Genomic DNA, 20802 nt, shown 5'->3' on the forward strand with positions numbered 1-20802 from the left:
ATAAGCCACAGGTATGTGCCCTCCCTATTCAAGAGGCCAGACGTCCCAGCCAAGACCTGTGTCTGTGAGGATCTGGCTCCTGGTTTGAATGTCACCTTGCTGTTTCCTAGGGCAGAGGAGTAGGCATGGTTTCAAAGCTTCTTTCATGGACTAATAATCCTAATGCTAAAGGCTGTCTCCATGGCACCCACTCTCAAAGCCTCCCCTCCAGATACTGTCGCATGGTGACTAGGTTTCAGCGAGGATTTGAGGACACAGACCTTCAGTGTGGGATCTAAGAGAAGCTGCCCCTTGCTTTTCTGTCAGTGGGCGTCTGGGGTGGGTCCCTCTACTGTGATCACGGCATACACACACATCTCTGGTCCTTCTACTGCGATCACGGCATACACCTAAATCTCTGGTCCTTGTACTATGAGCACTGCCACCGCGATCACGGCATACACACACACCTCTCGTTTTTCTACTGTGACCACTGCCACCGCGATCACGGCATACACATATATCTTTGAGTGTCCACTCTCAGATCTTTGGGCACTGCTGGATTGTGTGGTTATACTGGGTCTGAATTTTGTGTTTTCTTTTAGACAGTGTCTCTTGTAATTCGGACTGGTCTTCAAGTTACTGTGTAGTCAAGGATGGCCTTGAATGCTCACTCTCCTATCGTTACGTGTTTATTTATTTATATGAGTATTTGTGTATGTACCATACACATACACAGACCTGATGTCTGTGGAGGTCAGAAAAAAAGTACCAGATTCTCTAGAATTGGAGTTACGGATGATTGTGAGCTGCCATGTGCGGCACTGGAAGCCAAACCAGGTTCTCTGCAAGTGAGCAAGGGCTCTCAATTGCTGAGTCGCCTCCAGCCCCTCTGCCTTTACCCTTTAAATGCTTGCATTATAGGTGTGCACCACTTCATCTGGCATCTTGGGTTTTGATGTTTTTAGAATGTTTTATTGGCAAATATTAACTCTACATGATAATGGGTTTCTCTATGACATTTTCAAACATACATGTACATGATGCACTTTGATTATATTTACCTCCTCTGCCCTCTCCTACCCCTCCCACTTGCTAGCCCCAGCCTTGCGTGCCTGTGGAGGCCGGAGGTTTACATCAGGATGGCTACCTCTGTCAGTGCTGCTCACTGCATCTGGAGCTCGCCGTTTCAGCTTAGTGTTAGGCTCACTGGACAACGAGCTCTGGAGTTGCAGGCACATATCGCCATACCCAGACTTTTACATGGGTGCTGGGTATCGACACTTAGCACCTCATGCTTGTACAGCAAAGGCCTTGGCAACCAAGGCATCTCCCCAGCCCCTGGTTTTGGTTATAAGGATGGGGTCTCCTGTAGCCCAGGCTGGCTGTGACTTTTCTCCTTCTCCCACTGGGATTGCAGCTATGAGCCACATAGCTGGCTCCATTTCTAGTTCTTCTGAAAGGAACTGCTGTGCCATTTTCTGCAGCAGCTGTGCTGTTTTATTCTACCTGCAGCTCGCATGGTCCTGGTGTCTCTTCTCTGCCTGTGAGCAGTCAGTCACCCTAGCACGGGACAGCCTTTCCCTCGTCTGTCTTCACCATGGGCCTTTATGTGCCACCTAAGCGGCGTGATGACAGTGCTGGAGGTCACAGCAGGGGCACAGCGAGTTTACGCAAGGCCAGCCTGTCCCTTTCCAAGCTTTCCATTCTAGTCGTCCCCACTCCAGCACCCAGTGTGAGGAAGACCCTGTGTGCAGAGGACTTACCCTGTCACATTGCCTGACGTGGGTAAAAGGACAAGGTAGGGTGCTCTCCTCTCCTGCTAGAGGGGTTGAGGCAGGATTCGGAAGAGAGAGTATGGGGCTGGCCTAGAGAGGGAGCTTCGGGCAGAGGAAACAGGTGATGGAAGCATAGACGTCTGAAAGAAGAAGTCAGGTCCTGAGTAGTGTTTGGTTTTCAGCCACGTACTGAGATGCAGGCTGGGAGTGCTGGTGGGTGAGGGGCTTTCGTGCAGGACACAGACGTGGAGAGATGAGAAGAGTGGATTCCACATTTGCAGAGAACCTTGGCAAGGTCCTGGAAGTGAAAAGGATCACACTCTTGAAGGAAGGAAAGTAACCAGCTGAGGACAAGCGGAAGAGTCCTGCAGCTAGTGAGGAAGTGGCTGTAGCCAAGGCGAACTGGAAGCAACCTTGTAGGAAGGGCCCTGTCTGTGCAGAGTTAGCTCACCGTGCTCTCCCCGTGTCTATAACCAGGGTGAGAGGATGTAGCCCTGACCTGGGTGGGTGTTGACTGAACAGGAAGAAGGGAGAGCAGGGGTGCAGCTGGGTGGGAGGGAGGGTGAGTGTTGCTATGGCTCTTAGAAGGAGGCTTGCAGAGCCTCCCCCGGGGAGCAGACTGAGCTGAGGACTCTGTTCCTGTGTTCTGGCTCATTTATAGCAGTCCCAGAGACAGGTCCTGCAAGGACACGTGTCATAATGCTGTCTCCATCTTTATTTGAGAGCGGTCGTTGTGCTGATGAATACCAGCCTGCTGGGGTGCTTACCCAGCTACAGCTTCAGGATTTCACTGGGGTGCTGTGGCATCATTTGGCTCAAAGGCCAGAGCTACGCTGTTCTTGCAAACAGTGTCGTTAGTATTGCTGAGTGCCCTGAGGCGTGAGGGGCAGAGTGCATCGCCCAGGACACACTGCTGGTGACTGGCTGAGGCAGGCCTCACTTCTGCTTTCAGCTTGTCTCTACCATTCAGTGTCTCCTGACTCTGACCTCGGGGCTGGCCTCGGTCCCTCTGGGATGAGCAGTTACAGCCTGCTGCAGCTCTAGCTCCTCACAGACACAGAAGCAGGCCCAGCCAGCCTGGTCCCAAAGGAGCAGCAGCTTCAAGTTCAACAGCACCAGGTTGAAGCTTGCATCTAGAACTTTCCATCACTGATTTGGAACAAGCCATTTAAACCTGAGTGCACCCCCTAAGTGCCCTGTACATGGCTTGGGGACCTTCCCACCAGCCTTCATCAATAATAGCCATGCACATAAGCTCAGTGCCCAGCATCAGCAGTCAAAGTCCCAGGACAGACGTCCAGAATACTGATCAAATACCTCTGATGGGCCCCTGGGTACTGTGAAGAGCAAAGATGCTCACTGTCCAGGAGGGTGACCCGCCAGTGAGTGGGCCCGCAGCAGAGGTATTGGAGCAGATGGTTTGTGGCATATTATATGGGGCTTGTTTAGCCCAAGGAGGGCTTGGCACACAACAGGCTGGCTTTAGAGAGGGCAGAAGGCCCCTTACGAGGTAGTAGGTGTGTGTTGCCATCCTGTGGGTAGAAGTCTCCCACAGGAGTCTTTTGAAGTTAAAGAGGATGGAGGTGAAAACCATTCACCGTCTGCAGAGCCCAAAGATTGGTCTTTAAGGAGGCGAGCTCAGAGCAGCAGAGGGACCACGGTTATGAAGGGTGGAATGTGTTAGGGATGCTTTGGGCTGTAGATAACAGACACTCCGGGGCGTAGAGTGTGCTATTGCTCCACTGAGCATGCCCAGGTAGCCAGCTAGGCAGCTTAGCCTGGAGGTGAGCATTCCCTTCCTCTTGCTGTTGGTTTTTACCTCAGGCTTGTTGCATCATGACTGCCAATCTGTACCCATTGCTCCTACACAGCAGTGTCCTGAGAATGCTCCCTCTGTCTCTGTTTTTAGAGTGGATGATTTTTCTGAGACTCACCATCAGATAGCCATTATCCTGCCTCTTATCTAGAACCGACTCAGGACCACCTAGGTACCCTGACAGGGGAAGCAAGAACTTCAGAGCTGCCAGAGGGAAGGGTGCTGACTTTTGGGAAACTCCCCTTGTTCTCTGATAGACTTGGGACTCAACACAGGACGTGATGGGATGGCCTCTGGCTAAGCTGCCAGCACATGCCCCAGGCAGTTGGCATGACTCCCATCCGCCTGCGGAGAGAGAGCAGGAAGATAGAGTAGTGATAAGGCTTGCCCCTAGTGGACCTGCAGTGGAGGATGAGCCCTCTGACCGAACTCAGGACTGTGTGGATTGTGACCCCATTTTGCAACGCAGTGAGGACTGAGCCTCAGTTTCTTTCTCCAGAAACAGGAGTGGTGCTAATGGAGGGACCTGAGCAACCTGAGCATCACCTTCACAGCGACAAGGGACAAGTCTAGTGACTCCGGCAATGATTGGTTCCTGTTCTAGTAAATACGTCACTGCAATGACATTCATTTTGCTTGGCAAGAACGCTATTGCTTTTACCCCCTACATGAGTTCTGTTCATGTCAAACACTGGTTGGATTTCCAGTGCATGATGGCAGATGGCCCTGGGGTTGATAGAATTTTACTTTATTTCTATGATCAAAATTGAGTTCTATTCTGATGTAAAGGATTTGTTAGAGATGTCAAGGGGATGAAGGTGCCCTGTTTCATCTCGCAGGGGGGGGGGGAGGACACTGCTTCAGGTGTCTGTTGCTGTCCTTGCGCCCTGACCTTAGGTACGTCATCTCACCAGCACTTCCGATCTCTGCCTGTGGAATCCTCAGTCCTTGTGTTTTAGAGCCGGAAGGGCTTGCCTGGATGGACTAGGTCTGTATGCAGGTGCCCAGGGAGTACGGTAGGGCCTTTTCTGTGCCTATGCTGTGAGGGCACAGCTGGACTGGTTTTGTCCTGCCAGAACGTAGTCTTGAGGCTGAGTTACCTGCTGAGCACAGCCAGCCTTGCCCTTACCACTGTCTGAAGCTCTCACCTCTGTATCATCCTATCTCATGGGACTCTCCAGAAACTGACCTGGCTTTTCTCCATCCATTCTTTTTTTTTTTTTTTTTTTTTTTTTTGGTTTTTCGAGACAGGGTTTCCCTGTAGTTTCAAGAGCCTGTCCTGGAACTAGCTCTTGTAGACCAGGCTGGCCTCGAACTCAGAGATCCGCCTGCCTCTGCCTCCCGAGTGCTGGGATTAAAGGCGTGCGCCACCACTGCCCAGCTTTCTCCATCCATTCTAAACAGTAGCCTGAGCCTGTCATCTCCTCTGGCCTCCTGTTTGTCCCATGTTGTCACAGGCTAACCGAGCGTTTTGCTGTCCCCACCACACTCCAGCACAGAGAGTCCTTGTGTGACTCAGTGTCTAGGCTGTACCCTAGACACTTTCCTCCTTGCAGTTCACAAGGCTTTTGGGTGTGTTTCCCAGGACTTTGCTCCTAAGTTTCCTTACCAGAAAGGCCAGGGTCTGTGGAAAGAGGATTGCTCATAAGAGGGTCCCGGGATAGTAGGACACTACCTGAGTATAAGGACATGTAGGTTTTTTTCCTAGCCCCTCATAGGACCTACAAGCCTTGTGCAACAGATGGACTTTGCAGAGTGAAGGATCTTGAAAGGCTCAGAGGAGGGCTAGGAGGGTGTGGGCCAGAGGAAAGGCAATGTTGCGCTGGCAGTAGGGACCCCATAGGAAGGTTCTAATCTCTGAGTGAGAGACGTCGCTAGGTGTTGGCAGCGCTGGAGTCTCCTACCCAGCCCACACTACTCACGGTCAGGACTGTTTGCTCCACAGTGGTGCAGTGCCTGGACACCAGTGCTGATGAGAGGACACAGGCCTGGCCTGGCAAGGGAGGGGGTGCTGCATGGCTGTCACAGCAGAGGCTTCACTAGTCCCAAAGTGAGCACAGCTTGGGGCGGGGGGGGTTGGGGTAGAACAGTTCAAAGGAAGGGACTCGTGGTGAGGCCTCAATGATGGGCACCCCAGCCCTTGTCTCAGGGGATCTCCTGTACCTTCCCAGAAGGCTCATATAACCCACACTCCCTTTTCCGTTTTCTTATTACCCTATGCTGTCAGGAGCATCTCCAGGGACAGACCCTGCCACGCTCTTCTCTGGCTATGCCTGGCTTAGACCTTGTGCAGACACGATTCTCCCGGCACATGTCAGTTCCTATCCACCAGTCTGTCTAGGACATGAGGCATCCACCAGTCGTCACCTCCCAAGAGTTGCTCCTCCTAGAAGCTTAGCCAGTGGCTTGCCTTCTCCTGCAGATAGAAGCAGCCAGTGCTTTCCAAGTGCTTTCTGTTCACGTACAGCTCCCAGTGCGGCTCTACCCATCCCCCTTCAAGGCAAAGAAACAGGCACAGGGATGATGCTCATTCAGGGCCACACACCTACCCAACGTTATCAGCTTCAATAGTCTGGCTCTGGAGCCAGCACCTGTCACCTCCCACATACACAAGCCTGTGTATGACCAGGGACCAGAGTGGGCATCAGACCTAGGTTAACTCAAGTCCATACACGCCTCCGATAGCAGAGTGCTGGGGCAGTCCCTCAAGACTGGGAGTCTGTAGAGCCACGGGTTCAGGAGAGGATGTCTGTTTTCCTGATCCTCCCTGACTCACGGCCCCGTGCATCCCTTCCTACGTTGAGGAAGGCTGTTCTGAGTGACCACAACACTCACAGGGTCATAGCTGAGCCCTTCCCCAACCTGCTGTGCTGCTCAGGGGTAAAGGAACAGAGCAGGGAAGGGAACCAAGTCGAGTAGATAGACCTTCACCCAGCTTGGCCAGATACACTTGCCTGATGTTTGTGGGTTTTTCCTACGTGAGCTTTATCACATGCAGAATAGAACCAGCCAGCAGTGGACAACTTTTGTTGGACATATCCTGTGATATTTACTAAAGCTTCATGTGGCACTGTGCTTGGGTCTTTGTAAAGCAGGCAGACTCCAGCTTTATCCTCGTGTTCAGACAATGGGGCCGAGTCTCCATGACGTTAAGTGACTTCCCTGACCTGTCTTCTTTGGCACCTCTGCCTAAGTGGGTGCTGGATTAAATGAGGCACTGGAGTGAAGGAAAAGGCTCTTCCTGGTGGTTGAGGACAGAACACCCTGTAACTGTTAGCCGACTTACCTTGGAGGATAAGACAGCTCATCGTTGGGGCTGGAGAGATAGTTCAGTGGTTAAGAGCACTAGCCACTCTTTCAGAGAACCTGGTTCAATTCCCAGGACACATGGCTACACTCTATGTCTGTAACTCCAGTTCCAGGGGACCTGACACCCTCACACAGATACACATGTAGGCAAAACACCAATGCACATAAAATAAAAATTAATTATTTTAAAAAAAGACAGCTAGTAGTGACCTTTGCCCTCCATGCTGCCTGAAGGTCATGTCCTCTACTTTCTACCATAGGTGCTTAGTGCTGTCCTTTCTTGGGTCCCTTACATTTTCAGGAGTCTTCTTGATAGGGGCTATTTTATCTCTCTGGGCTAGGTTTGAACTATCCTAGCCCCTCCTCTTTTCCTCACAAATCCTTGCATGCCTGAGGTTCTCCTATCTCCTGCCCTAAGAGTCCCTGTGGCTCAACTCCGAAGCTGTGTTCCTACCTCTAGCACTGACAGCCCTACCCAAGTGTTCACCCTCCCAATTCCTCAGACACACCACACTCTCCAAAAGGCCCCCCACCTCTCTGGTTCCTAGTCTGGGCCTGTGTCTCTGTGGCCATGCGGCTCATGACTCCCTTCTGCTCTAGTCCTGCTCACCCATTCCACATCGCTGTGGTCCCCTCCTGAGTAGGGTAATGTCTAGGCATCTCCACAGCCCCACGTCGGCGTGGGGATGTCCTGGGTTGCTGTGCCCGAGTGTGCTGAATGGGGTGGAATGCAGCAATGTGGCCTAGCAGAACAGTGTTGGGAAGCTCCCTAGGGAGTCCCTCTGGGTTCAGATGGTAGTGGAGCCAAGCTGAAACCAAGCCCTAGTAAGGTTGTGGGCTGAGCCCTGGACCAAGAAGCCCCCTTTGGCTGGAGCCCCAAGATGTGCTGATTATGTACACCAGCCTCACCTGTGAATGCACGTGGGGATGCTAGTGCCAAGGTGCCTGTGGGGGTAGTGCCTTGCCTTGCACTGCTTTGCTGGATAGGAGCCTGTGTTTTTCAGGGCTTAGGAGGTTTCTGTGGTGTGCTTCCCTTCCTCACCTAGTGTTTGGCTTCCTCCAGGTTTATGTGCCTACCCCTCTCCTTGTAGGTGAACCTGGTGCTGGGGGACGGCCGGTCCCTGGGCCTCACAATCCGAGGTGGAGCTGAGTACGGCCTTGGCATTTACATCACTGGCGTGGACCCGGGCTCAGAAGCAGAAATCAGTGGGCTCAAGGTGAGGGGACAATGGGCCATGGGCTGCATGTGTGGGGACGTGGGTGCGAAAGGTCAAAGTAGGTGGTGGCCCAGCTGAGGACTGAATTAGCTGGCAGCCCCGGCTGGCTGCTGGGTCTGTAGTGTGCAGCTTTGTGTAGCAGAAGGGCAGCCATAGGTAACCGGCCAGTCCAGCTCTTTTTGTAAACATTGTTTTGTAAACAGTCCAGGCTGCTGTTTTGTAAACATTGTTGATGCCCCTGATGGCTCTGACCCCAGGGCTCCTTCTGACACAATGAGAGAGGAAGAAGAAGAGAGGAAGCTAGCAGTGAGCTGGCCTGTGGCTGTAGGAGGCAACAGGGCTACCATGCAATCCAGCCTAGCAGTTACTGAAATTGCTTAATTAATTATCTCATGTTCTAAACAGAGCTGTGTTCCTAGCACTTGAGACTCACACCACATGTATCATTACACACTACCTGGTGGGGTGAGGTGGTGTCCCCAGGTTCTCCCATATATAAAGAGTTCCCACCAACTGGTCTGAGGTGGGTCTTGAAACAAAGCTTGCACCCAGTGAGTCTTGACTAAATCCCAAAGGCCGGGGTGTAATCTTCAGAGCTGAGCACCCTAGAGGGATAACGAGTGCCTCGTCAGAGAGCCAGAGACTCTGCATGCCAGGACACCGGCCCAGATCACTGAGACACATGGCAGCCCATGTTTGAGCAGTCATAGGTGCTGGGCCCACGGTGATGTGGTATGCTGATAGTGGGACCAGGTGTGGCATTTGAATCAGGCTCTGGGGACCAGAGAGGCAGATGATGAGACAAACTGGGGAGGTATGGCACACAGTGCTGAACAGCGTCACAGTCAGAGTACAGGTGACTAGAGGAGTACCTAGCCCAAGTGCAAGCCTGGAGACATGGTCAGGAGAGGTGTCTGCCACGAAGGATCCGGCATGTGCATGTGAGTGTGTGCATGTATATGCATGCATGCATGGCTGCATCTCGGGATCCACAGGCCCCAAACCCCAGCATGGCAGACAGACTGTCACAGGGAGGTAAGGCAAAAATCGGCTTTTGGGAAACGTGGGATTTGGAATGTACTCTGGGCTCTACAGGGACAGGCAGTTCCATGTCCCAGCTCCCACTCCAGTCCTTCATGGCTGTGTGACCGTAGAGCCTCCTTCGCCTGCCTCAGCCTCCCTGTTCCTGCGAAGGAACAGACTTGTTCAAAAGATAAAAGGAAACAAATTGCTTCACTAGTTATTGTAGTAAACATGGGTGTAGACTGTGTGTCTCTCCAAAATTCACATATCACATCTTCATCGTTCAGTGTGGGGCCAAGCGTTAGAGCCTTTGGAAAGTGCCTGGGTCGTGAGGGTGGAACCCTCCTCTGTGGTGTCATTGACCAGGCAAGAGAGGCCTCACCAGGCACAAAATCCACTGACATTTTACTGTGGAGCTGTCCAACCTCCAGAACTGTCAGCATGACATATACGTGAGCCGTGCTGTCTGAGCGACTTGGGTGCAGCTCCTGGCCACATTATATTATAGAGAAGGGATTACAGAGTTCCACCCTCTGCAGGGTTAATAGGCAACTAATGTTTGCTGTGGGAGGGAAAGAGTTTCTTCAGTGATGCAGCTGCTGTCTAAATTGCACATGCAAATACATCCTTACTCCTGAAATGAAACTCACTGGGACACACACACACACACTCATGGGACGGGGGCAGCAGATAGCACTGTCTCTGACCTCCAGAAATTATGTCCTATTGGGAAGATGGGCAACAAAAATACTCCGGTCCTTTGGTTAGGAAGAAGGCAAAGGAGACACATTTTGCGAAACTTTCCTATTGCCTGAGTTTGTCATGTGGTTGCGGGTGCTGGGGGGGGGGGGTAATTTGCTTGCAAACTGCCCACCTTCAGTTAAGTCCTGTGCTGTCTTCGGCAGGGAGGCGCTTGGTGGTGGCTGCCACCTTCCTTTCCCCTCCCAGGCCCCTTTCCTGTGCTGACACCTGCCCACACTCATTGGGCATCCAGCACTGATTAATTCTGTTTATTGCAGTGCACTTTCCATGGAATTAGGCATATTGAAATGGAATAAAGGGCCTGCTTGTGTGGGTGGTAGAGCCAGAACAGGCTTTATTTGTAAATAGCGCTCCGTGCTGCAGTGCAGCGCCGCCTTCCACAGGGCTTCCAGCTGCTCAGCCCACTTAGTTTCCAGGGCCCAGTGTGAGCCCCGAGAGGGGGCAGGACACTCAGGCCCTGAGTGGAAAAGCAGTTGGGAGGCCAGTCATACCCCCAGCATTTAACCCGGGGTGGTCTGTGCAGCTTGGAGTGCGTCTACCTTCCCAGCAGGGACAGCTCCCATACCCAGCCAATCTCCATTCTTTCCAAAGAGCGAACTGCTAAGCGTCTTTTGTTCCCTTGGGGACAGCCTATACTGAATGGCATTTAGAAGCAATCGTAATAGCACTTACCATCCATTAACGGGTTATTATGAGTGAGACATGGTGCTAACATTTAGATACATCTGCTTGTATTAAATCCTTTCCATAGCCCTGTGGGGTGGGGGTGGGAACTTTCACAGCACAATTTAACAGATGAGCAACTGAGGCTCAAAGAAGTGCAGTAACTTGCCCAGGGTCACACAGGGATCCACCCTGGCCCTTCTGGCCCTTGTAGCTACATCCTTTGTTCTACCTTTGTTCTATTGATGCTCTCCCAGGTTGACCCACCTCCATGGCCTCTGCTGAGTCTGCCCAGGCTGAGAGCCCACTGCTCTCCTACCATGGGGACCAGGCTGCTGTCTTAGATAGGATCCTCGGAACAGGACCTTTGCTTTTGGGAATGTCCCACTTGTGGGGCAACTGCTCTGCCACCCGTGGCTTTGGAGCGGGCCTTCCATACATCTGGAGAAGAAACGGTATCTCAGTGACAGGGGACGGTCTGCACTTTGCAGGTCTATTAGGGGGCCTGGGCTGTGTGCTACCTTCATGGGCTGGTCCTGCCCACCTGGTCTCTCTGCTTCCTCAGAGCAACACCTTGTGCTGGGAACCTAGGAGGTGGCGGGAACCCTGCTTACGTCATCCACTCAGGTCTGCAAGGGCGGTGGAACTCCGGTCCTATGCATGTCAGGAGTGTGCATGTCTGACATGTCCCAACCTGAACACAGCAGTGCTGGCATGTTGATGGACGTGGTATTAGTGACTGTATTCATTCATTTTTCTCATTGCTATGACAAACTGCCCAAACAAAGCAATTCAGGAAAGGGCTTATTTTAGTTCACAGATTGAGGGTATGGCCAATCAGTCATGGTGGGCAGGAGTGTAAGACAGCCAGTCACAGTGCATCCACAGGCAGGATGCAGACAGGGACATTAGCCCATGGAGTGACACTATGCACATTCAGAGTGAACCCTCAATTAGACTTTCTGGAAATAACTTCTCGACACCCAGGGTATGTTTTCGTGGAATTTAAGTCTAGTCAAGTTAACAAGATTCATCAACCATCATAGTAAACTTACTGCCCACATAGGATGCAAACTGCACAGCCTGCCCTTGCTCCTCGGTGCTGATTGCTTTGTGCTAAAGCAGGCTGCCTGGCACTGCCGCCCACAGTACGGCTGCTCATTGCGGGTGCCCTGGGAATGTTCCAGGTAGAAGGCAAGTGGCCGAGGCCTGTCATGCTCACATCTCAGCCTCCAACTTCACGTATTCACACCTGAGCTGAGAGAGGCCGGAGGAGGGGAATCCTGGAGCAGAGGAGCCTGACAGCCCCGTGGCTGCTCTCTCTTCCTCTGGGTGGGAGAAGGGTGTAATTATTACCAGATGATGATGTTAAATGAAGGTCCTCCAGATGGGCTTTCTGCCACTTGCTCCTGGGGACCCAAACTTGGCCAGATATTAAGAGAGAAGTAGCAGAGGACATGAAGGTGCCTTAGAAACAGTCTCTAAATGATCATAATGAAAATAATACACATACCAGCTTCACGTTTATATAACTCCTGATGGCTTAAAAAACTCAGCTCAAAAGAACATACTGTGATGGATTCCTTGGCAGTGCTAAGGAATTTATCCGATTTTATGGCAGTCATAAGTAAGATGACAGAAATAATCATCTAATGTTTATATAATTCTTGGGAGTCTAAGAGCATTTTGCAAACAGTGTTCTCTCTTTCCACAACTTAAAATGAATGAACCAATTTCTTGAATGACACAAACTATTCACACCTAGGAAAAGAAAAATAGATCATCTATGTGCCTGAGCTATGTCAAAGAAAGGAAGTTTGTAGTTATCAAGCATCCCAAGAGAAAATGCAAGCCCAGACACTTTCACAGATAAAGCTGCCAAGAGGTTCAGGAAGTACTGTGTAGTCTCCTCCTGCAAACAGACGAGGCCGTACATCCCAGCTCATTTTGTGAAGCCAGCACGATATACTACTACGACCGAGCAAACTCCCTACCAGGAAAGAACATGACAGAGCATGGTCCTTCATGGATGTAGGTCCTAACACCCCCAGGAGAGCATCATCAAATCCAGCAAGAACAAAGGGACTGGAGGGATGCCTCAGACCGTGTAAGTGTGAGGACAGGAGCTGGGATACCCAGCACACACATAAATGTCAGAAATGCCACAGGTGTGGTGGCCACCTATAATCTCAGAACTCTGGAGGCAGAGACAGAGGGTCCCAGAGCAAACTGGCCATACTGGACTAGCTAAATCTGTATGCTGTAGGTTCAAGTGAAAGATCCCATGAGAATAGTTAAGATAGAGAGAAATCACATGACACAGTGTCCTCTGCTCTCCACATGCATGAGCATACATGTGCATCTACTCATATGTGCATGTGCCCGTGTGTGCGCACACGTGCACGCGTGCACACACATGCACACACATATATCCCTGAGCAAACTAGGGATTGAAGGAAACAAATAAATGAAGGATATAATTTTGAAAAACTATGCAGGGGCTAGAGAGATGCCTCAGTTGAAGAACACTTACTGCATGAGACCCATGTCAGACCCTATGTCACAACTTCCTGTAACTCCAGTTCCAGGAGACCTGATGCCTTCTTCTGGCCCTCACAGGTCACTACACTAATGCTTACATATCCCTCCATAATTAAAAATATCATCTTAAAATAATACATACAGCAAAGATGAATCCTGAAGCTTCGTTCACATGTTGGAAAACTAAGTGCCTTTGCCTAAAATTAAAGAGCAACAGAAGGTGAACAGAGGCTTCCGTGGACTCTCGTGCTGGTGAACAACCATCCTAATGGTGCAGCCCTTTAATACAGTTCCTTATGTTGTGGTGACTCCCAAACATAAAATTATTTCGTTGCTACTTCGTAATGGTAATTTTGCTAATGTTGTGAATCATAATGTAAATATTTGATATGGAGGTGGTCTCAGGTGACCCCCAAAGGGGTCCACCACCCACAGGTTGAACACCACTGAGCGGGAGGAGTGCTCCAGGCAAAGCATGAATGACCTTAGGCAGGGAAAGCGTGGGCCATAAAAGGAGGGGCTGGATAAAGACCTCCAGCCAGGCTGGCCCTCCTAATGTTCCCACAACCTCCCAAGGCATTGCCAACAGGAGAACAGCTGTGGAGCAGAAGCAGAAGCTGGAAGAGGGGAGGAAGGAGGGGCAGGGGCTTATTTCAGCTTCTCTCTGTAACTGCTGCTGCAAGTTTTCTCCTCCTCAAGAATGTGGATTGGGACTTCTGAAACCATGTCATTTCCAAGAAATTTTAAGCTAGTCTGAGATCACAGAGGCCAGGATTACAGATTTACAGGAGGAGATGGGGGAAACCCTGTGCTGCAGGATTAGTCAACTCAAAGAGAGGGGGCAGGAGGGGCGGTTCAGAACCACACAGAGGTCAAGAGGCTTGCATTATGCTCTGAAAACACAGTGCCTTGAGCCATGCTCAAGAGAGGCTGGAGGTGCTGGAGGCAGAGACGCCCTATACAACACACACATACACACGCACACACACACACACACACGTACACACACATGCACAATGCACAGGCACACATGCGTACATATGAATCCACACATGCATAGGCACACAAACACACATACATACAGACACACACCTATACACATGTACACACATGCACAGACACACAAACACACATACACACACGTACACACATGCACAGACACACAAACACACATACATATAGACATCCACAGACACACAAACACAGACACACAAACACAGACATGCACACTCCCACCCATGTCTGGGTTGTGAACACTGTTTTCCATGTAAAAGGAATATAAGGACCTGGGCTCTTGGTAAAAAGGACGAACGTCAGGTAGGAAGATCGCAGACAGCTGCGACTTCTTTCTTTTATGACTATCTCTGGAATGCTGGCCCAAGCCTGTAATCCCAACTCCTTTAGAGGTCGAATCAGGAAAAATGCTGATCTGAGGCCAGCCTTGTCTTGTGTGTGTGTGTGCACACATGTGGGTGTTCTCATGAAGCCCAGGTTGGACTCAAACCACTACATGTGGAGGATGACCTTGAACTTTTGGCCCTCTGGTAATCCTGAGTCCTGGGATCACAGGCCTGTAGCCACACCCACTGGTTCTGGGAAATTCAACACAGGGGTCTGTGTATGCCATGCAAGCAGATCCACCTGAGCTACATCTGAGCCCACGCTCATAATTTCAGATGCCCGAAGGCAAAGACGTGCTAACATGGAATCAAGCAGAAAGGTAAGTAGATGCAGTATATTCAGTGTGTGCACAGTGCTTCTGGGGGCTTCCACAGCCTAAGGAGAAGGCAGGGCACAGTCACAGCCTGGCTTTGTACTGAGGTGATGACAGAAAGGACTGAGTAAACAAATCAGTGCCCATTTGCGAGATGCACAGAGAAACTGTGGAACTAGATAGTCTGTGGGCAGAAAGAAAGATTTATTGGGAATCAGGCCTACAAGGCCATCTCTGGGGAGAGAAAGTGCAGAGAGATGAGCAGAATGGTGGAAAAGCAAGCAGATTTTGTATGACAGTCAGACAGGGTAGGGTCTGAACTGAAACATGCCCAAATTGCCCTTGTCAGGGGGAGTTGACCTTTGGCGAAGGTTAAGGGAGGTTCCTGGAGGAGTAAGGGTAGTCCCTAATGAAAAGAAAATGCCTTGAGAGAAATCTTTAGTCTTGCTTGCCTGATAATGATCCTCTCTTTACCCTGCCAGAGTCACCAGCACTGCCATGGGGGGAGGCGGCTAAGGACCTGACACCATTATAACATAGGGACATGCATCTGACACCATTATAACACAGGGACATGGGGCTGACACCATCATAACATAGGGACATGCAGCTGACACTATTGTAACACAGGGACATGGGACTGACATCATCATAACATAGGGACATGCAGCTGACACCATCATAACACAGGGACATGGGGCTGACACCATCATAACATAGGGACATGGGGCTGACACCATCGTAACATAGGGACATGGGGCTGACACCATCATAACATAGGGACATGGGGCTGACATCATCATAACATAGGGACATGGGGCTGACATCATCATAACATAGGGACATGGGGCTGACATCATTATAACATAGGGACATGGGGCTGACACCATTATAACATAGGGACATGGGGCTGACATCATCATAACATAGGGACATGGGGCTGACACCATCATAACATAGGGACATGGGGCTGACATCATCATAACATAGGGACATGGGGCTGACATCATTATAACATAGGGACATGGGGCTGACATCATTATAACATAGGGACATGGGGCTGACACCATTATAACATAGGGACATGGGGCTGACACCATCATAACAGGGTTCTATGAAAATCTCACTAGAGCATCATAGTTACGTCATCACTGCCTCGTGGGGCAGGGCTGAAAAGTGGGTAGAAGTTCAAACTCAAGATTGTATTTCCTCAGATCATCCCTTCTAGTGTGTTCCTAGGCCATTAAGGGAAAAGTAGAGGATGGAGAAAAAGCAATGCTAACCCTGAACACACCTCTGAGTTGAACATTAATAGGTTTTCTGCCCTCCAATAATGAGTTTCTCCTTCGATGCAGTAAGCCAGATCTGGTCAAATTGAAGAACTATAAACAGATATATTAAGCAAAGCAACTCCCTGAGCGGTTCACTGGTCTCAGAAAAGGCCAAAGAAGTGACGTGATGATTGTATCCAAGTGTGGTTTAAAGCTGAGACTTAGGTGGCAACCTGGCAGCTGGCAGCTCCAGGGGAGGAGGCTGCAGTAGGGGGCAAGAATGCAGTGCTGGGCTCTGACTTTTTCTTTGTTCTGAGACTCTGGGCAGACAGGGTTTGGGGAGGGGGGACGGGGAGGAATGAGGCTTCCTGTACCATGGCAGGACAAGCCAGAGGCTCCAACTGAACAGGAGTAATGCTGTTTTAGAACATGGCTGTGCTTCCCAATTGCAGAAATAATTTTGCTCATTGTATATTAGAGAAAACATCTCCATACAGCTCTGCAGAGAACTGCTTCCTCTTCTACCTGCCTAAATGCCTGACCTCCCCACCCGGACATGGCAAACCAATACAGCCCAAATCCCCTGAGAGGCACCCTGCTGAGTCCTGAACCCTATCAATGGTCAGTAGCCTAAGGCCCAGAGAGGTCATCATTTGCCCAGAGTCACACAGCAAGGAAGTGGTGGCCCTGCCCTGATATCTGGCCATCTAGCTGGGAACCCCACATATGTGTGACAGAAGAAATAAGCACCAGATGTGTCAAGCTCCCCAAAACTACTCTGTGCCCTCTGCCCTGCTCCTGCCTTCAGCACAACGAACACCGGCAGCTAGTCCTGGTTCCTGTGTGCCTTGCTTTAAGGCTTGGGACCTGGGGGGTTCTAGCAGTCTGACTGTAGCCTGTAAATGCCTGGTGGACTACAGATGAGATGGCTGAGCGAGAGCAAGCCAGTCTTTTTCAGATGCACAACAGTCACCAGCATTTAGAGAGGGCAGTTTGTACCAGGCACAGCCCTTTAGCCCTATGAAGGAGGCCCTGACCATAGCCCTGCTTTACGGATGGGGACCTGAAGCACAGGAAGGTTTAGCCACTTTTCCAAGGTCACACAGCTAGTAGGCAGAGGCGCTGGGATGGGAAGGGATAAGATACAGTCCTGAAAAAATCTTGTTCCCATCCCTTCGCTCTCACGCCCTTCTAGCTAGTTCTAGCAGCTCTCACCGTGGTGCCTTTCTGAAGCAGTCTTAGCATGCAGGGCTTTCTGATGCAGATGGCTGGGTTCTGACTCTTGGCTTGGACTCTGTGGTGTGTCTGCCTCACGCTTCCCTGTGGGCTGTGTCTGCTCCGTCTCTGGTCCCCCCAGGGACACTGCTGGCATCTTCAAGACTAAGATAGAAAAGTGACCTCCCATCCTCTTCCTGCAAACCACGCCCCTCCATGTGCCTTCCCTGAGTCCTCTCTGCTGCCCTCAGGCAGCCCTAGGAGGACCTGATGGCTCTGGCCTCATTTTGCCCCATCCAGCTGCTTGCCCTGAGCCTATTGCTAACCAATGAGTGGAGCTGGGGCAGGCTCCAGAGGCTCCGGCCACAAGAAACCCGCTCCAAAGAGGAAGGCTCCAGGTCACCTTTTTATTACTTGAGCAGGGCTTTGTCCTGTTTCTTTGAATTTAGACGCAGTCCCAATGACAGCAGGCTGCCCGCCGGCACACTGACATTTGGCACACTGATATTTGTCACCAATGCAACTGTCTTAGCCCTGTACCTTACATGGAAGAGTGCTGCATTACCACCTAACCTCTGTGCACTGCCAGCCCTCTGCAGAATGGGGGCCTGAGGCAGAGATGCTGGTCTACCTGCCATGTCTCCAGGATAGGGCCTGGCTCAGCTTCTTAGTTTTTGTTCTTGTTTTCAAAGACAGGGTCTTGTGCTGACCATGCAGGCCTGTATCTGGCTCACCATGCAGCTGTGAATGACTTTGAACCTCTGGCGTTCCTCACTCCACCGTAGCACTGGGATGGCGTACCCGCACTCCACTGCCCAGTTTATGTTGTGCTCAGAATGCACAAGCGCTTGTGGAAGTGCCTTGTCAACTGAGCTATATCCCCGCCCACAGGGCCCATCCACCCAATCCCAGTGCTCAGTGCTAGGAGGGGACACTGCAGACATGCAGGCTCTGCTTGGAAATTGCTTCTGGCTGAATGAGTAATAGAAAGAGGACTAAGTGGCCCGGGGTGTCTAGAGAGGTGTCACCATTAGTGTGATGCTGTGATCCCTGAAAAACCTGACTGAACACGAGGACGTGACTTCCTCCATGTGGCTGAGATTTTTCTTGTCAGCCAGAGGCATCTGGAAGGGTCTAGACTGAACAGAGCCATATGAGGAGGGAGAGGGGGAGAACGAGAGAAGAGAGGGCAAACAAACCAAGAGAGGAGCCAAGGACCAAGAGAGTGTGTATCCGAAGAGAAACTGGAGGAAGGGTATCAAAGCCCAGCCACTGGGCTGGAGAGGTCTAGCGTAGGGTGTGGGGTGAGGAGCTGGCAGGAGGTACAAGTACTAAGTAAGCCTTGTCCCAGGTTTCTTCAGGACCTGACAGAACCCACATATCTATCATGCCAAGACCCTGTCCTTTCCACTTTCACAACATTGACTCCATTAATCCCACAGCAAGCGTGAGGTAAGGGGTCCCATCCTTTGTCCACCAGTGTGAAGTTTAGAGAGGTCCAGTGACTCACCCAATGTCACATAACTAGGACGTGGCAAAGCCAGGCTTCTCACCCAATGTCACATAACTAAGACGTGGCAAAGCCAGGCTTGAACGCAGGCAGGGTGACTGAGAGTCATTCTCAGGAGAGCTCTTCAGTACCACATAAGGAAGCCCACTGTGGCCATACATAGTATCTTTGTGGCTGGGCCACAAGGTGGACCAATACTTGACAGCCATCTGCATGCCCAGTGCCTAGACAGCAGCTGCAGAACCAAGCTGGTGCCCGGTGTGGTGTGGAAAGTGGTCAGATGTGGAGTTGAGATTCACAAGCAGAGAGATGAAGGAAGAGATTAACATTAGGGGCAGGGTGCACAGGGCATAGAGCAGGTGGGCGGAAGGGGCAGGGAAGAGCACTGGGTAGGTGACACCAGCCCCAGGAGCTGTTTCGGGTCCTTGCAGCAGCAGGACACACCTGGGCTTGCATAATTCATAAACCCAGGAACTGTTAGCTGAGGCTGGTAGGTGGAAGGCAGTCAGGCTACCAGAGTTTGGGGTGTCATGAGAGACATGTAGACACACGTCTGGAAATGTATGTGCATGTGTGTGCACATGAGACCAGAGTTTGGTTGGTGCAGCTTGTACTGTACAGTCAGATTTCAGAATATTTCAACAACTTCCCCCTAAAACTCCCTTCCCCTGTAGAGCCATGGATCCCACCTCCCTCTGTCTCCATCTTTGTCCCCCAGGGCAGTGTATGTCTGTGAGTCACCCAGTATGTGGTAGCCTTTGGACTGTCTCCTTCCACTTAGCATCATGCAGCCTGTGTCAGTACAGTCGGTTTTATGACTAAATAATATACTGTCACATGGTGGTACCGCATCGTTGGTTCAGTAGCCGGCGGGCGATTGGGCTGTTGTCATCTGTTAGCATCTCTCTCTTTCTCTACATACATTCTAGTTGATTGATTAATTAGCTGTGCAGACTGTATGTGTCTCACATCTTCCACTGTGTCTTCCCATGTGCCATGATTAAGCCCCCTAAGCACAATCTGTAAGAGTCATGTAATAATATTCCATCCCATGGCTGCATTATTGACCTGACTGTTCCCTTGAAGTCAAGCATTTAGCTGTTTCTAATTGAAATAAGGTTTTTCCAAAAGAGCAACAAAGTGAGAGAAACCTCAGAGGAGCTTCACAGAGGAGCTTACGTCAGCTCCCAGCTCCTCCCTGCCTGCAGGCCTCAAAGCCTGGGGTGGGGGGGAGAGGGGCAGGAATGATTTAGCCCAAATTGCTAACAGGCTCTTTCTGGCATGGGTGAGGATATGATCCCTGCTCTCTGTTCCCCAGTGCTGGGGTTGCAGCCTCGCTGGCGACATTCAGGTTTTCTGTGGCTATAACCCGTGTCTCCCTGCTTGTGCAGAAACACTTTGCTTGCTGAGCCATCTTCTTCACCCCACACTATTTCAAGGCAAAACACTTGGGAAAGAAAAGGCCTTCCAAGTTCAGTGCTTCATGCAGCATCGCGACATCAGGCACAGACTGTTTCTGTGCTAGGTAGTTAGAAAGGGTGTGGTCCTGCCCTTCCAAGTGCACATCACCCAGCTGTCACGACTGTGGCCAACACTGGACGGTGCAGAGTAGGGAAGAGTGGAGCCAGGGCCTGAGCTAGAACAGGGCAGGATGTGTGGCATGCTCTGTATGAGTCACCTGCAGCTGCCGTAACAAGCCATTAGAAACTTAGTGCTTAAAACAACACTGCTTTGTCATCTTACACTTTCAGTTTAAAATGTCTAAATGTTTATTTCTTCTTGTTCACACACCCATGTACCAGAATGCACGTTTGGTGGGCAGAGCACAGCTTGCTGGAGTCAGTGCTCTCATCTCACCATGGGTTCTGGGGATTAAACTCAAGCCATAAGGCTTAGCTGCAAATGGATTTTCACCTGCTAAGCTATCTTGCTGGATCTTTTGGGGGAGGGGACATTGGGGGAGAGACATGAACTTGTGTAGCCCAGGCTGGCCTCAAAGTCTCT

The 20802-nt window shown here is 50.9% G+C and overlaps 1 protein-coding gene across 4 annotated transcripts in view; it reads left to right on the top strand.

The window, feature by feature from the left end:
• Nucleotides 1–20802, top strand: part of Whrn (whirlin) — an 87326-nt gene that overhangs the window by 33548 nt on the left and 32976 nt on the right. For 3 of the 4 annotated variants that reach the window (XM_038333098.1, XM_038333099.1, XM_038333101.1), the window contains exon 3: nt 7974–8099. The exons of the other annotated variant lie outside the window; for it this stretch is intronic. In XM_038333098.1, coding sequence (XP_038189026.1) covers nt 7974–8099 — 126 coding nt within the window. The remainder of the gene's footprint in view (nt 1–7973; nt 8100–20802) is intronic. 4 annotated transcript variants of the gene reach the window in all.

This window comes from Arvicola amphibius, chromosome 6 (assembly GCF_903992535.2).
Source record: "Arvicola amphibius chromosome 6, mArvAmp1.2, whole genome shotgun sequence".
Classification (NCBI taxonomy): Eukaryota; Metazoa; Chordata; class Mammalia; order Rodentia; family Cricetidae; genus Arvicola; species Arvicola amphibius.